This window comes from Hyalella azteca, unplaced genomic scaffold, assembly GCF_000764305.2.
Source record: "Hyalella azteca isolate HAZT.00-mixed unplaced genomic scaffold, Hazt_2.0.2 contig9858, whole genome shotgun sequence".
NCBI classification, from domain to species: Eukaryota; Metazoa; Arthropoda; class Malacostraca; order Amphipoda; family Hyalellidae; genus Hyalella; species Hyalella azteca.
In genome coordinates, this window is record NW_025939917.1 from 162471 (window position 1) to 181615 (window position 19145).

The 19145-nt window shown below is 34.7% G+C and overlaps 1 protein-coding gene across 2 annotated transcripts; it reads left to right on the forward strand.

Annotated features, from left to right (window-relative positions):
* Nucleotides 1-9497: 9497 nt before the first annotated feature.
* LOC108671912 (cuticle protein AM1199) lies at nt 9498-18806 on the forward strand. Of its 2 annotated transcripts, XM_047882189.1 has the most exons (3): nt 9498-9574; nt 10545-10913; nt 18635-18806. In XM_047882189.1, the coding sequence occupies exons 1-3, from the start codon at nt 9566-9568 to the stop codon at nt 18692-18694; spliced, it is 438 nt and encodes a 145-aa protein (XP_047738145.1). In that variant the 5' UTR covers nt 9498-9565; the 3' UTR covers nt 18695-18806. The 2 variants fall into 2 exon arrangements, with proteins under 2 accessions (XP_047738145.1, XP_018015001.1); XM_018159512.2 differs by lacking the exon at nt 18635-18806 and having other exon boundaries at nt 10545-11023.
* The last annotated feature ends 339 nt before the right edge of the window (nt 18807-19145 follow it).

Genomic DNA, 19145 nt, shown 5'->3' on the forward strand with positions numbered 1-19145 from the left:
TAACGAAATCATTACGTTTTCAACACCGGGTTATCCAGAACAAGAAGTGCACTTGAAATTACAATAAAAAAAATTATACAACTTACTATCATTATCGGTGGGTACTTGCTTGATTACATTATTTATAAATTACTTAAAATGCTACTTACTCATATCTATAATGACGGAAAGTTTTACAACTCCAACCAGGGAGAATCTTATCATTTGGTTAGGACTGAATTATGCTGAAATAAATTCGCTTTCTGGACCTGATTTTCATCAATTTATAAAAAAAAAATCTTCGAGTAGAGATCCAAATAAATATTTAAATAAGGGAAGCATGTGAATAAAAGTAGCTTTGAACAACAGGACGAGACCTGAATCGAGAAGCGAAGACAGACTCTTTGCGCGGTCGTTAAAGACTCTATAAAAGTTAAAGAGTTTTAAAAATAAGTTTAAAAGGTCAAATGCAGTCTTTCTCTCACGATCAGGAAAGGTTAGCTTGGCAGGAGCTTCGTGAGTTGTTCAAGATGGCATCGCTTGTTCGCCCGTGCGTGAACTTAGAAGATATTTTCGTTATGCCAAAGTATTTGATGACTTTTCTTTAACAATAAACTTGCCTGTTGACTGGAGTTGTTTGAAAAAAATTTCAAATTTACTCACTTGGTTAATATAACAGTGATTGAAGCATCATATAACAGATTAATATAACAGAGTATCATTCATATAAATGATCAATATTATATGACAAAAATGGAACATGCTTTTTCCATTTTCATACTCCATTCTTCAAAACGCCAAAATTACTTTCCAAAACTCAACAGAAAAAAATTAAGAAACTATAGAAGACTGTAATCGACAAAAAATACTTTGAGATTGATCGAATTAAAAAACACCTCTACTTAGTAACGCCTGAACGTCCCAAATCTATTTGAAAAAAAATTCAACAATATCGCTCATGGCCCTTTCCTCTCAATTAAAAAAAAATCTTAATATTTTTCAGCTATAAGCATTTCCGTTTAAATTTTATTCTCCATCAATCGCTTTTGCGTAAATACTGCAGAATAATTAATGATAATAATTTCTAGCTTTCGTAAGAATTCTAGAATTTACGAATTGGAAATTTTAATTAGAAAGTAGTTACGAAATTAATTAAGCGAAACTAGAAAGTGAATTAGCAAATTAAATTAATAGAGAGGAGAAAAATAACGAAATCTCTGTAAGAAGAAAAGAAAATGAGAATTTCTTTAAATTTCTTTATATGAAAATGAAAGAAAAGAAAAAGAAAATAAGTGATGACTTGAGTCTCGCAATTCATTATCGATGCAAGAGAAAAAAAAATTAATCGCGATTCCAGCATGTGCTGAAGAACTTTGGCCTCTAATGAGAAGCAAGAAACGTGCAACATGAATTTAACTTCACTTCATTAGACAACCAGGGCCCATACTTTCAGAAAAAGTTAAGAGATCGTAAGTTCACCAGCCAATCATTGACGGCCTTTCTAGCAAAATCCACCAATCATAGACAAGAAAATAGTGCGTAAGTACTTACGTTCACTTAGCGAGTTCTGAAAGTATGGCCCCAGGCTTCTAAGTGAAAATCCTAATTAAGACTGAAATCTGTGTCTCAGTTTGAGGGTAGAATGTGTTCAATTATATTTACTTCACAATCATCGCGGTATTATTTAGCGAACAACTACATCGAATAAATAAAAAGCCTGAAATTAAATATAATTGAAATGACATACTTGAATATCATGAACGTACTTGTAATAGTATCAAAATACTATTTATGTTAGCGCTCTTTATCAGAAAATATAATGATCAAATAGCAACGTGACGATATGAACACTTTTAGAAACAGAGATTATGTAAACATTTCATTCAAGTGGTAAATAACTCAATAAACCAAACCGACCAAAACCTCACATCGGGATCGAATGAATTGTACATGAATCAAGTATAATCGATCAGGTGATTTAAATTAATATACATATACATTGTAAAAATTACAATGTATATGTAATTTTTACATATACATATATACATTGCAAAAATTGTACAATTACATATACATTGTAAAAATTGTCAAATCATCATAGACATATAAAGGAGTCTCATAACAAAATTGGTTTAAAAAAAGTTTAACGCAAATGTTAATTTCGACCGGAAGTAAAAGTATCCATACTTTATAAAGTGAATAAAATTCCTTCAAACAATTTTTTGATCCTTGATGTTTTCGAACAAATTTTATTTATGTTACAACCTCTGGTCAATACGTTCAACAAAAATAGCGACTTTACCACCGCCAAGTTATGAAATATTTACGTATATAAGAAACGATGAACTATCCATCCACTAACTTGGAGTTTCGTAAGCTTCTGTCCTGGCTTCAGCGTCGTCGTTGTTGTTCCTTTGTCATTTTTGATGCTGGAAATTTCATCATCCCTGCGGGCTTATATTCTTTTTAAAGCGGTGCCGCTAACACCGTCACCGTTCATTAACTTTCACTTTCCATACATGCGGGAGAATCGATCCGAAAATTTATCGTTTATCACTATTATTCTATATTTTTGTTCTTGTTGATTTAGTCTTTTATAATAAAGTAAATTACCGAGTTAATCGACACAAGTGCACATTTTTTAAAGCACTTATCCAGTTAGTATGCTCACAATTATTGAAATTATTAGTTCAAGAACATGAAGCTCGACTTATTTTACATCCTATTCCTCCGACAACCTATTCCTTCGATATGATGTAAATAACGAAACAAATGCGAAAACTCGAAAATTATTCTTCTTATGAGCCAAAAAGGTATTTTGCAGGTATTTCCATTTCATGGAAATACCTGCAAAAAATAATGTTTTATAAGGTCACTTAGTTAATATAGCCACTCATGAAAAATGTTTTGATTTATGCATTCCATTAGGTCTTCTGGAATGCTATAAAGATTGTGAAAAAGAATTTGTAAAAAGATTTTATGCGTTACCTAACTTTCTGTCCTCTGCTTTAACAATTTTTTTGTAATAAGAAATTGTGTGGTTTTTCACATAATAAACTTTGTTAAGGGAAAATAAACTATGAAAAATATATAGGAACTTATATTCTTGGCACTTATATTCTTAAGTTATTATACAGAATAATCCATCGTAAAAATTGAGCCAAAAAATTTTTGCAGTTCATTAAAATTAGTTCCAGGAATTCCCGTATTAAAATATTTGACTATTATATTATATTAGCGTAAGTAGAATGGATATGATCAGAAAAAAATGCTGAAAATATTTACAGTAATTTTAACCGCACGAATTTCGTGAATTGAATCACAGTAAATTTTTGCATCAGAGCTGATAACAATTCGTGATAATTCAGAGTTATCCAGATATTTCCAGATAGTAATATTCAGAGAATGTCCAAATTTCTCTGATCCAATTTCCCCATTCACTTGTTAAGATAGTTCATCAAGAAGTAACTGACATGAATTACTTCATACAGACGAAGGCAAGCAAGCAAAATTGTCGACCAGTCTGCACAGGAAACCTCGGAAGCACAGCGCTAACTAGTGTTACTTTAAACTTTTTTTAACTAACTTATGTTACTTATATTGCGGTTACTAGAATACCTGAACCCCGAGGCCACGACGACTCTAACCACGACATCACTGCAAATTCAAGCAATTTCTAAGAACACAAAAAATGCAGTCAAATTTTGTCTAGCGGAGACTGAGCATGCGAGAAGTATGCCAAGGTCGACAAACATCAGGCCTAAGAATCAACGTAACATTAATATAGGCAGATTTTCGACACAATAACCTACGAAACAAAGACGATGAAGCAACAGCTTCACCCTTTCCGCGCTCCGTAGCTCTTTGGCTGCCATTCAATTCATATAAAAATTCTATGAAAGGAAGTTTTTCTCTAGCACAGCATATGAAAAGGTAATAAATATAAATTTTTCGGAACTATTGTTTTCGTGGCACAGCACAATGTCGACAACACCAGAGACTTTAAACAAATAAATTCTAATAAATAAATTTTAGCGACCCTATTGACATGAATATCAAGTGCTAAAGTATCTATTTCATAAAATGATTAAGCTTTAGAGGACTTATAACATGCATGATTCTTACCACACGAATTTATTATTCATGATGACACAGATTTGCATAGATTCCAAGTTTTGTTTTAAAGATAAATTAATGCATTATCCATAAATATCCACAGAGAAAGCAAATATCCATGTAGAAATAAATGCAAGTCTACCTTATTTCCCTTACATAATCGATGTATTGGTGAGCATGTAAGAAGCAGCGTCGAAGCAGTACCTGTAAAACTAATTACGTTACTATCCTGTCGCGAAAAAACGCCAATCTTCAGTCACTAAAAACTTTAGTCTCTATTGGCAAAATGCCAGTCAATTGTCTTTAATAACTTTGGTCTACACTCTCAATTGTAATTAATCTCCATTCTCAAATAACATCAGTCTCTAGTTGATAATAACATCAGTCTCCAGTCGCTAATAACATCAGTTCAAAGTCGCTAATGACATCAATCTTCAGTCGCTAATGACATCAGTCTCAAGTCGCTAATAGCATCAGTCTCAAGTCGCTAATAACATCAGTCTCAAGTCGCTAATAACATCAGTCTCAAGTCTCTAATAACATCAGTCTCAAATCACTAATAACATCAGTCTCAATTCGCTAATAATATCAGTTTCCAGTCGCTAATACCATCGGTCTCCAGTCGATAATAACATCAGTATCAATTCACTAATAATATCAGTCTCCATGCAGTCACTAAAAACCTCAGTCTCATGTCGCTAATAACATCAGTCTCAAGTCGTTAAAAGCATCAGTCTCCAATCGTTAATAACATCAGTCTCAAGTCTCTAATAACATCAGTCTCAAGTCTAATAACATCAGTTTTCGGTCTCTGATAACGTCATTCCCCAGACGTTGTTCAGGTCTCTCGCATTATCGACGTTAGTATCGTTCGTTGCAGCCAAGACATGTGACAAGCAAGGAGCTTGCTTCGCCCATCGTCTTTCCATTCACTCTTTCTAAAGGTCAAACTCAAGACAGTCGCACGCTAAATAACAGAAGAGTGAAAACAAGAGGTCATCAAAAACATTCTATATCCTCATGTCCTGCTTGAAATTTTATTGACGAGCCAACATGGCTGCAATAACATACTGAAGTAAAATGTGATTATCCACATTTAATTCATGTGGTTTAAAATTCAATTTTTTTACCAGGAATAGTCAGTAAATAACTCATGTTAAAAAGTATTTGAAAATATAATCGGAAGTCATTGCGCATGAAATTGTCAAATTTGTTGTATTTTAGTGTTGTGTTCTTGTTAAATCCACAATTATTTATTAGGTCAAATATTTTTTCAACATTTTATAAGCCAGCATCAACCATTCTTGAATATAAGTAACTTCTTCATGCAAGTAAAATCATAAAAATAACATATAATACTAGATAATACGATTGAAAATTTAAAATAGAGTTGTTGATTGACTGATTTATCGATTGCAAAGAGTGCACACCTATTGACAACGCTCATTATAATTCGTGTACTTTTCAGTTCCATTGATTGTCACTAGTTCATATCTAGTCCATGTTATCAGAGCTACGCCTGTTCATCGTGCTCACTTCACTCATCTGTATTTGTAATTTGCCTTGATCACAATTTAAAATTCTTAAACAGCGATGATACATTTTTTGTATTAAAATCCATGTACACAACAACGTGCATAATAATCAAAGGACAGGAAGTAAGCCGTTGAAAATCACATTTATTGAATATATCCAGATGGAAAGTGGGTCGAAAAACTGCTAAACAATCACTTCGATAATACATTAGTAAGTTTTAAAATTCACATAAATTCCACATGTAGATCCATGATCCCTTCATACATAAATTTATAGTAAGCTGTAGTAATTGTGCTCAATTAGGATTTATTCCTCCCATCTACCTTAACAAACACAAATGTTGACCACCTTTTAGTTTGAATTTCACCTCACATGTGTTCGGAAAGTTGAAGAACCTTTTAAAAACTTTCAAGATTCCTCAGTTGATAAAAGTTCGCGCTGGCAATAAATGCCTTTGGAAGTTTTCTACTAGTAAAATGTTGATAAAATAATGCACAATAGTCCACTCAATTCAGAAGATAGCAAATCCAATACAAAACGATCGAATGGTGTCGAGAAAGAGACTGCACGAATAAAATATTCAATTCAATTAAAAATATTCCACTTTGGACCCAAACTCATGGATATTAAACCTGAAGATGTGCATTCTGTCTGCAATACTCTTACAATCAAGTTTGTCATGCGTGTCTAGACTCAATCTTACCCTTAGATTGCTGGAGCAAATACGCATGCGTTATGTCTGTTTGGAGGACAAGGTAGTACCGACACGATGATCTACTAAAGCCTGTCCGTCACGTGCAAGAGTTCACTTTTACTTTCGTTCCGTGTTATGATGAAGATTAGAGTTGCGTTCCCGCGTTTCTATCCTTTTGCACGGTATTGCAATACACTATATACTTGTGTATGTATTTATTTTCGATTCGAGAACGTGGCATGCCCGATTAGGACCGAAAAATGAAAGGAAAATTGCCAAATTATCAACCATGACGCCCACCGGCCCGTACAGAGAAGGCTGCTCTCACCTTCTCTCTTCCTCTAAATGGGAAAACATTGCGCAAGGTATTTTTACGTTGCAAAAACCCACTCACGCTCGTTTTATGGGAGGGACAAAATTGCACCTTCTCGGTCATTATCGTCTTCATCGGGCCAGAATTATTGTCTGGATGCTTTCAACCAAGTAATAATATAAGCGTGGTATCGCCACTATTTTAATACTGCGATTGAATAAAAACATGGAAAATAAACGAAGTACGACATCGTTGAACACAAGGGTCAGCCGTAAAATTTACAAATATGATTTCACTTATACCATTGTTAAAAAAATGTTCGAATGACGTAAAGTCATATAAATACCAAGAATACATTTTCAATTCAGAACTTTTGTGAATGTAATCAAAGACCGTTGTAAATTAAAATTGTTCAAGTATGTACCTGGATATTAATTCACTACCTTCGCAATCATAGAAATTTCAGAACATTCGGAAAATATAAATGCTGTTATTAATAGTCGCAGCTCAAACACTCGATATTTTAGATAAAATAAAAAATATTAGCTTAACATTTAATCCAGGTAAATTATATATGACCTATCGACGGGTCATCGGCGGCATCGTGGGAGGCAGATTGCGATGAAATTGATGTTAAAAGAAAATGAGCAACTGAATGAATGATCTGACAATGACTTTATATTTCCTATTCATGTCTTCATGGATTATCGGGCCCTAAGGGTAATTAATTGCAAGCTTTGACCACTTCCTGCGTGTTATGTACTGACACATCCGTTGAATTTTGAATAGGGGTAGATTTTGTACCGAGACATCCACTGAATTGCGGAGTATGGGTAAATTTTGTTCTGACACATCCGCTGAATTTCGGAGTACGGGCTAAATTTTGTATAAACTGATTCATCCACTGAATTTTGGAGTACGGGCTAAATTTTGTATATACTGATTCATATACTGAATTATATATATATATAGTATATATATATATATGTATATATATACTGAATTTCGGAGTAGGGGTAGATTTTGTACCGACACATCCACTGAATTTCGGAGCAGGGGTAGATTTTGTACTGACACATCCACTGAATTTCGGAGTAGAAGTAAATTTTGTACTGACACATCCACTGAATTTCGGAGTAAGGGTAGATTTTGTACTGACACATCCACTGAATTTCCGAGTACGGGTAGATTTTTTACTGACACATCCACTGAATTTCGGAGTAGAGGTAGATTTTACTCCATAATAAAAACCTGAATAAATGGGTAATTGTAATGATGCTATGATATATGCATTCGATTTCATGCAAATGTATGTTTTGATAGCAAGATAAAAAATTCAGTATTACTTATCACATGAATTTCTTGCGAGCAACTTTTTGTGTTATTTCTTGGCGAAGGGCATTTTAAATGGGTGTTCCATAAATATTATTATCGGAAGTTGTAAATATCTTGCAATAAAAGCATTTATATTTTCTATGGGAAAATGCAAAAGGTTTACGGTAAATTTTTAGACTGTTGACGTTCGTTATGGCTGGCTGAAGGAATCTTCGACGTAACATTGCCAAATGTAGAAAAAATAATTTCAGATTTACATTGAATTTTATAATTTAAAATGGTTCGTAAATTTACGTGCCACAGTAATCCAGATACACAAAATAGATTGACATGATTTTCGCAGCCATGTTTGCGATCTCACACTTTCAACTTATGAAGTTGTTGTCCGATAATGTTTTTATTAATTACTATACTCAAATTTTCTATTAGGAATGTACAGGGGAACAATTTATTATGCTTGGCAGCTGAAAATTGCTAATGACTTCTTCAGTGAATCTATACGAAATGGACTGCAAAATACACCAATAATAAGAAAATTTTGGGCCGTATATAGCAGTGAGGTATCAATCCGATGCGATGCATAGATGCAACATAACCATGCGTAGAAACAGCACTGATGTTATGTACTGATGCAACATAGCCATGTGCAGAGACAGTACCGATGCTATGTACTGATGAAACATAGTCATGTGTAGAAACAGCACCGATGTTGTGTACTGATGCAACATAGCCATGCGTAGAAACATCAGTACCGATGTTGTGTACTGATGCAACATAGCCTTGTGCAGAGACAGTACCGATGCTATGTACTGATGCAACATAGCCATGTGTAGGAACATCAGTACTGATGTTATGTACTGATGCAACATAGCCATATGTAGAAACAGTACCGATGTTAATGTAGAAACATCAGTACTGATGTTATGTACTGATGCAACATAGCCATATGTAGAAACAGTACCGATGTTATGTACTGATGCAACATAGCCATGTGCAGAGCTTCGTGTTCTACACACTCAGGTCGTTCTAGCAGCAATGCTGCGACTCTTTCTCTCCGCCCTATAACGTCAGGGTCTATTTTTGTAGGCAAAATGTACAACCTTTGTTTTTTATGATTAATATTTCTGCCATGCTGAACGGATTGCTGTCCGGAGAGATCCTAGCATTTTTTAGTGAAAAATTTCGTTGCTTTCATGGCAGGAGCAACACTATTTAAAATAAAGCTACGTAATTTGAAACGTTATCGGGATTTTAATGCTTGGTCTACAACCACAGTACGCATGCCTGTTAATGTCAAGGCTGAATTATGTTTAACATGCGCATATCAATTATTTTAAATAATCCCACTCCAGTATAGCCAAACAGTAATTTCATCGCATTAAGTAACGATATCTTAATTATTTTAACTAATGCTACTCAAGGATAGCCAAGCCTCCGCCAAACTTCACTCTCCTCTTGCGACATCGCGCTTGTCTCTGCGAGGTTTCCCAAGCAAGGCGCGTCTGGTGCCTTGAACTTCTTCCCTCAGTTTCCTATATAACCGACAAGCTCGTGCTTGCTTGCATCAGTCATATTCTCGACGCACCGACAACATGAACGCTGTAAGTCCGACTCGTGGCAGTCACTTTTAATTTGTATTATTTACTATATAATATTAAATAAGTTTCGTTCGTGCTCTATGAGGTACAGATGATTTTTCAAAAATCCTACAAAATAGTAGGATGCTAGTCCAGGCATGGTAGGATACCATGTATGTTGGTAGTACTCCCCAATTCGAAAGCACCGGCGACACCAACTACACATTGCCCCTCTCATATCGGGTATTTATTTATTTATGTATAGGCTATATTAACATACATGTAGATTAGTATCTTAGCTTTTACCTCAAAACAAACACTTATATTCGCATTTAATCTCTCATCGGCAATCCAGTGGGAAATTCAAACTTATTTCTATTAAAAATTAATGCGGATTCTGTCGTGTTAGAGATTGAACGAAGTGATATTTGAGAAGAAAAAAATTGTTCATCCTGATCAACTCTCTAATTTATTGAGAAATTTTGTTAATTTTGAAATTGACTAATATTGAATATGAATACTTTTTGACTCACCATCGATTCGTGAGATAACAAAGTAAAAAATTATAGATTTCTCTACAATGTTGAGAAAATAATCCTGTTGCATTAAAATTACGTAACTTCGATAACTAACTTACGGAAACCAAACGAATGCTTTACACCCGCGTTCAGAGGAATATCTGAAGCACGCCTGAAATCGATTTATATTTAAGACAGCAGTAAGAATGAGAATCATACGAAGATTTTGCTTACACAGCCATTTCATAATAAGTTGCGGTATATTGCTTGTGTCCACTCTTACATTGTACATTTTTGTTGATGTCTCAACAGTCAAAATAAGTGATCCGTTGCTAAGAACTAACAATCAAAGACCGGATTGTCCATGATAATTTTAATAAAAATAAACGTATTTTCGAATTATTGACCATACGGCAAGGTATTCTCATTAGGTCTTACATAAAATGTAATATCACTATTAACCAACTTCATTTCAGATCATCTTCACCTGCCTTTTGGCCGTGGCCGCCGCTCGCCCCGACTCAGGCTACTCCGCTCCCAGATCTGGCGGAGCCAGCCGCGAGGTCCCCATCCTGCGTGACGACCGCGTGTACCCCAGCGCCGCTGGACAGTACAGCACCGACACCGAAACCGGAGATGGCATCGTGATCTCAGAGTCCGGCTACGGCTCAGGCCCCGATGGCGCCGTCGAGACCCAAGGAACCATCCGCTTCACCCACCCCGATGGAACCCCCTTCGAACTGAAGTTTGTTGCTGATGCCGCCGGTGGATACCAGCCCGAGTCTGCTGCTCTCCCCGTGGCCCCTGCCTTCCCTCACCCCATCCCTCAGTTCGTCCTCGATCAGATCGCCTTCGCCGCGACCCAGAGAGACAACTCCGACGAGAGACGATCATACAACTAAGATGATTGAAAAATGTTTATGTGATTATCAAATACTTATTTTTTTCACGAAATATTTAGATTTTAATTGATTTATTTTATTTATGCATAATTTTGTTATCAATGAGTGTCGAAACTCGCAAATAAGCGTTATTCTTCAATTCCGAATGATGAAGTTAAACGATCTGTACACTTGTGATTATCAAAACTAATGGCTTAAAGCATGAAAAAGTTGAATTTTATTATTTTTCTTTAATTTTTTTTACTATTTTGTTATTAACAAATGATAAAGCTCGCAAACAGGCTTTTTTCTAAATCCTTAATAAGGTACTATTTGAGCTGATAATTACCTAAAATTTCCTATAATAGTTAATTAAAAGATCATAAAACAAAAATGATTCATAAATATAAGAAAACCATCCACTTAAATTTAGAGTCACATTCAATATAATATATGCCAAGAATTAATTCATTTACTGATTATAATTTATATAACCAAAATTGTATCGATACTCGACTAATTCCCCTCCATCTGCATCAAACAACATTTACAACATCAAAGGAGATCGAATAATATTTTCAACAGTTAAATGAATTTTTGCAGCAATAAATTGGAACTTGTCGCTGAACAAAGTTCTACAGATATCAAAGGAAAATTTCATTCTACTTAATTAACTATTATTTAAATTAGACTTTATGAACGACGCTTCCGCTCAATCCACGAAACAAATCCAGTACAAAATGAATGGCGCCGTGAAACAGACTGACGAATAAAATAATAAATTAAAATAAAAATATTCCACAAAAAACATTTCTGCTTACTTAAAAGAGACAACTAAAGAGTTTCAAACGACAAAGTTTATTCTGCAATAATTGATAGTTAAACTCGATGTAAAAGTGTCATAACTACGAATTAGAAATATTAGAAATAGAATAATCTCCCCATCCATATGTAGAAAGAGCAAAATTTATATATGGCCACACTCAGGCTTGTCAAATAATTTAATGAAAATAAAAAATAACTATTTCAGATATATTAAATGATCAAGGACATCCCTGAACCGCTGCGTTTCACGTATACTATAGGCACTGTAGAAATCAATAGAATATTAATTAAAATCAAACAACAATTGCTAAACTGCGTTTTAAAGTTCCTCAACCACCTATTTCTGGTACAAAAAATACGCGCTGGAAGTAATTATAGAACATGTACAATTAATTCTGAACGGACACTAACGCTAAAAGTTCTACTGCTTTTATAAAGGACTGAGTTTGAAGGTGACCAGCCATTTTCTGGATTTACAATTAGATGATTGGCATGATTAAAGATAATAGAGATTGAATTATGGCGAGTCTCGATTCGGGAGTCGAATTTGAAATCTTGAGAAATTTAGCAGAACATCAATTATATATAAGTAAATAAGAGTTGTCTATAAAATTTATGCAATAATATGGTACATTGCGATAACTAATGAAAAATTCTACTTTGGAGAGAATTTCTATATCAGAAATTCTACTATAAATGTAATACATATATATGGAGATTTTCAATGAGCGGAAATTAAAAGCTAACAGAAACTAACAAAACTGATTTTTAATGAAAACAATTTGATTACATTACAAACAATTTGATGATCGTAAGTTTCGCCTTCGCAATATTCTTAGCAATACCTTACACGCGTGTGTTCGTTTCTATTTCATGTAAATTGAGATGACTTCCCTATAATGAACTCCTATAGGACTGAGCGTTAAAATTTGACATTTCACATGTGTTTACGGTATATCTGGAACCAACAAATAACAACCTTCGGTTAACTGCATAAGCTTCCATACATACAAAAAAATTTGAAGATTTGAAATAATTTTTTTTTATTCTCCAAATGATTGAAAATGCACTAGAAATATTCTAAAGAATCACATTGGTTTGAAAAAATATTTCAGAGTTTTACCAGCCTCATGGCAAAAATTGGCTTTAATTTAGAAAAATTTAATACAAGCTTATTTCTCAAGGTAAAATGAAAATTTTGAATTTTGTTCGAGGATTGGAATTCTGTTTAGAAAGCAGCTGCCTCCCAAAATTAAACGTGGCCGCTCTTTCGTTTGATATGAAACCCTATCCATATGAGCAACAGCCAAAATCAGGTGGAGCGTGAAAATAACGATACGGCTCTTGAAAGCTCTTCCATAGATCAAACTAAATTATAGTTCCCATAAAATCGCGGTAAATGTAATTATTATCTGATATTTAATGTGAATATCATGCAAAAATTGTCACGGTTATTACAAAAAATCATATCATTAAAATATGCATATTTTTTATACCCAGATTGATTTAGCCGTCAGCTCGATATGTTTTTGTTGGAGCATTGGTCAACTCGATACATATATAGAAAAAGATTTTGCTTTGTCTACAATTTTTTCATCGTGTTTTTGATAAATCTGCCACGTTATGAAATGAATGTTTGCAACGGAAATGATTTATATGGGCTGTACTACTATACTATCTATATAAATTCAAACATTCTAACTTAAGTAACGATACTGAAAAAAATCCGACGTATACAAATTCAAATAATTTTATCCGTGGGAGTTTATTATGAAAGTGAAATGCTTCATGTAAGTGAAGTATGTTGGGTAAGCGAACCACGTGTACTGGATGACCTGTAAATTTAGACGAGAAAAAACTACAATACGGTAACTCCTTGACCATCCATTTTTTCTACATGCTCCCGTTATTTTAGTGTTATTATTCTTGCCTTGGGTGTGCCAAGGCCAACGTCTATGAACAATTAACGAAAATGACCTCCTGCAAGGTATGATCTTGAATTGATCGACTTGATCAATCCTTGAAGCAGAAGGAACTCCACGACTGCCTTGAACTCTTTCAGTTTTCCTATAAAGCAGAGACGTCTGTGCTTGCAGGCACCAGTCCATCTTGAGATACGTCAGCAACATGAACGCTGTGAGTACGCTTCTTGCGAATTGTTGAAAATTGAAAATTGTAAAATATTTAACCAGCTTCAGGATTGCATGAACTAAGTTGACAGACCTCGGTGCAGTGATGATCCTGGATGAAAGATCTATGATCGGGAGTGCGTACCTGATATGTTTTTATTATGGTATAATTTTTGGTTGGGCATTGGATGACCAATGTTAATCATATCCAATTTACCAGAATGTTAGGTATCAAATACTTCAGTATCTCTTCATGAAAGAAATGTGGACGCGGACAAAGTCAAACATAAACAATTTTTTAACTTGTAGTGAAGCATGTTCGACTGAGAAACTTTTGGCACTACTTTACGACTAAAAAAGAAATGATTCGCCAAGAAGTAGAATTTAATTCATCTTCGAGAAATACCTCTTTGTGGGAACGAGACAGGGCTTTATATAATTTTTTTCTGTACATTAGTGTTGCCAATTGAGCTTTTTACTCAGCTGAAATGGTTTCAAAAGTCATCAAAAAAATAAATTACATCGCCTTATCAAGGGCGAAAATGAATTAAAGATGGATTCACAATCTTCGCGTATGCGGGGTGAACGTAAATTTCTTTATAAATTGAGTGTAAACGATTCTAAAAAAATTATCAAGACTAAAAATGTAATATAAATAAACATATCAAAGCAATCGGTGAGACAAACGGCATAATATAAGCTTCGCCATTATCTACTACCTTAAAAACGTTTTCCCAAATAATGACTTTAATTTTTTTGCCTTCAGTTCATCTTCGCCTGCCTCTTGGCCGTGGCTGCCGCCCGCCCCGACTCCCGCTACGCCGCTCCCGCGCAGAGCAGGGACAGCTCTCCCCGTGGCCCCTGCCTTCCCTCACCCCATCCCTCAGTTCGTCCTCGATCAGATCGCCTTCGCCGCGACTCAGAGAGACAACTCCGACGAAGACAGACGCTCGTACAACTAAGATACTGGGATAGTAATCTGCCCGACTGGTGGTCACATTCTAAAAAATGTTCGTCATAACCTGTTGTATTTATTTGTATTTATTGTGGATAAATTGATTCTGTGCCAAATCTTGTTTCATTTTTCGTAATCGAAATTACATTTGTCAGAATTCATCTGCAATCGTAAACGAATTTGCGATGTTCAAATATGCATGCAATATTGCAGCAAAGATCGATCAACATTATTATTCCATTACTCTTTGTTATAGATAGTATAAATATACTAACGATCGTCGGTGACGGATGAAACTTGCCGATGCAAAATTCACAGATCGGTTAGAGTGAAAATCTTTTATTAAAAAAATGTTGCTGGACAAAGTTTAACAATCCATCAATAAAATTTTCAAGGATTCTTTGCGGAACCACGACTTAGAGGTGGAGGGATTTTTGCTGCGTGGAGTACCAGAAAATTTCCAGTAGTCAAGGGATGCAAGAACAGATACCTTATAGAAAAATATAATCCAGTACTCACTGCAGTGAGTGACAGAGAGCGCATTTTCTCGTCGAAAACGTGAAGTCACGGACGGACAGACAGACGGACAGACGGACATGGCGAGCACAATAGTGCATTTTTTCCATAAATGAGACAACGCGCTAAAAAATGTATTTCGAAAACTTAGTTGATAAAATTCGATAAATTCATTTACCGATCGTTTTCTCGTGTACTTTAATTTTCAGTCATTCTGCTTCTATCTTACTCACACAGAACCTGGCTTGTGGTGTGAGCATGAAGTTGTGATAAACAGACAAAACTTGGAAACGACAGAACTAAAACAGGTTGAATTTTATAATATGAATAATGAATGAATAGTGAAAATGTACGAAAATATATCAGTGGTACGTTAGTTCATGAACAAAATTTAAACATCATTTAAATATAAAAACAGGTAGTTAACTCGAACAATAATCATTGAGGTTAGTGTAGCTCAATGTCCATATTTGTCAGGATAATTAAATTCCTAGAAAGTTACCACGGAAGATTTCTTTCGACGAAGTGACATACTTGTACTTCACTGAGGACTAAATTTGATATGTAATATTAAAACTGAAGAAACTTTAAACTTAGAAGGCAACTTCAAGCTTCAGAGCGTAAATACGTTATTTTAAATTGAAATGCAATAAAAGTATTAATATATTCATTTATTTCGCGAATGCTCCGAAAGAATCTTTTTCATGTTTCAATGTATTTCGAGCACGTAACAAGTGACCTCAAATAAGGGTGGTTTTTCTTTGAACAACTTGTAAAATAAAATAGACAAAGGCCAACCTATATCATACAAGAACAACGTTTATGCAATTGAACATCAAACAAAAAACCAATTTTACCAATTAACAATTTTATGCATAGAATGACCACTTTAAACGTTTTGCCTTGAAGATTGGTAGGCGCAGTTATAATTTCAGTTAAATCATACTGAATGGAGCTCCTCCGCTAATTAAGTTACTCATACCATGAAATAATGAGGAAATCAGTGCTAATCAATCAAGCAATAAATTATATCTTAATTGGGGAATAGAGTAACCCTGGTTCATGGAAGGCGTCACAACTGGATTAAAGTTAACAAAATACCGCGAAAAAAATTTGCAATAGTCCAAGAAATATTCGCCTGACCTGACTTGGTGGTTGAAATGCCTAATTAAATGGATTTCAGGTTATATTTGATGATGAAAATAGACCTTTTAAAGATACTCAACAGCAATCTTCTACACATTGTTGTGTCTACAATTCAACATGCACAAATGGAAATAGTAAAATGCTTGTGCGCCCACGAGCTTGATTGAGACTTCAGTTCATCCGTCGAAGACAAAAATTAATTAGTCCAGAAAAAGCTCACATGCAAGGTGCACGAATCAAAACTGTTCTCATGGTGAATTTTGTTATATAAATTTTTCCGATTGAGTTGTACTGACGAGGTTACCAAATGAATATGGATCTGCGTACGGCGATGAATGAACAATTTTTACAATTTGGTGGTGGTTTAATATTTTTTCCACCGAATGTTTAATTGAATGGATAGGTTGATGCATGGTTGAACTAGTAGATCGACTCGACTCGACTCGACTCGATATATAGTTCAACCATGGGTTGAAGCAAAATGGCTGGATCTCTATAAAAAAAAACTCATATGTGGCGGTTCATTCCGAGGTCTCCAAGTTTATCGGGAAAATTTACGCGAGTTTGTAGATTAGTTATTGTACATCCTGGGTGCATTTCAACTGGTTCGTAGTCACCAGAAATCAAATTTAGATGATTAATTTGAACGTTATATGTCGATTATTATTCAGAATCATTCTAAATTTTTATTTGAGATTGACTACTAGGAACGCTGAAATGTGCTCGCAGACATTAGGAGCAAATCTATCTAATTTACAGCACAAAGACGAGAAACATGAGCATTATTCATATTACCTGGGAAGATCACTGCAAACAACCCCTAATTTACTTTTCTTTGAGTGCAATTTTTTTGCATCAAACAACGTCGATCTTTTTACATCAAACATTCATGTCGGCCAATGCAGCTGAAGAAGTATGTTAAGTATGCCGTGGCTCCATAACCCTATAATCATCGTGACCAGGGACCGCTTGCTACTGTGACCTTCCAAAATTTCGAGCTCTCTCGCGTGGTGAAGCCATCCCGAGGCGAGGGGAACGCCTTGCCGTCTGCCTTGAACTTCCTAAAGTTTCATATAAAACCACCACAGTTCTGTGTGCTTGCATCAGTCAATCCACAGACACTTCAGCATCATGAACGCAGTAAGTGAGCTACAGAAGCAAACATTTCAATATATAGATTCATTCAATATTGATATAATGTATTGGCAGTAAGTGAGCTACAGAAGCCAACATTTCAATATATAGATTCATTCAATATTTGATATAATGTATCGAAATAATGTTTAAATAAATTTGTGTGTTTGTTCGAATAAAATAAAATTTAAAATCCAAAAATGTAACATTATATAGCACAACTAATATTATAAGCTGTACAAGAAACGTCGTGTAAAATAATGAATTGACCGAGCGACGGAGAAAGTTTTAATCTAGCAAGCTAAAGAAAATTTCAATTGGGTACCATGCATTTAACATTTGCATCAAATTCTTTATATAAATAAAACCCGAAATTTTAAACGATCTAATTCGAGAAACGAAAGAGTGGATGAGTATCAAGGAGTTGTAAAATATCAAACTTTCGTCTCTCACAAAAAATTTTTCTTTGAGTTCATTCATAGGCTTCTTGAAAAGAAAACAAGGTGGTTTCTGAAATATTGAACGTGCAAACTATAATTTACTTTAATATGGGCTGTTAAAAGATTGAAAATTTAATAATTTTTGCCTATAAAATGATAAAGGAACATATTTTATCGTCTTTCATTGAGCACAATTAACATATACTATCTCCAAAACATTCATCAGTTGTTTTGATTTAAATGTACATCAGATAGTGTTCGGTTTAAGATTAAATGAATGATCATGATTAGATATTTTAATAGAATACACCTTAATCTAATTCCAATATAAACCATTATTGATGATGTTTTATATTGGAAACATCAGCCTCCGTTATTCGTTACTATTTTATCATTAACTATATAAACCCCCGTATTGTGTTCAGTTCATCTTCGCCTGCCTCTTGGCCGTGGCTGCCGCCCGCCCCGACTCCCGCTACGCCGCTCCCGCGCAGAGCAGGGACATTCCCTCACCCCATCCCTCAGTTCGTCCTCGATCAGATCGCCTTCGCCGCGACCCAGAGAGACGACTCTGACGAAGACAGACGCTCGTACAACTAAGATTTCGGTTGCGATAATATTTTTGGTCAGAAGAATAACTCACCATTGAATGGTCAGTTGTTCACTTCAACACTATTTATGAATCTCCACAAATAAAGAATTATAAACGTTACCTTTTGGTTTAAATTTCCTATAAATAAAAATTATAATTCCAACTTTAGCAATTAGAAAGCCATCTATATTTTCAGCGCGTTCAACGAGTCAACGAATAACGTAGAGTGGAACATGATAAATTATTCCAAGCTCTACTTGAAACAGAGGCTTTGGATGTAAGAATTTTTTTCTGGTGCAACCAAAAATAATATACAAACGTATATTCATTACCAGGCCAACATTTTTCGTCAAGTCAATAATAAGTATTGTTTCAGTAGCCATAAAAATGACATTTTATCAAGTTTCCATGATGACGCGAAGATATTTACTTGAGAAACAAGTTTCATCCCAAACATAA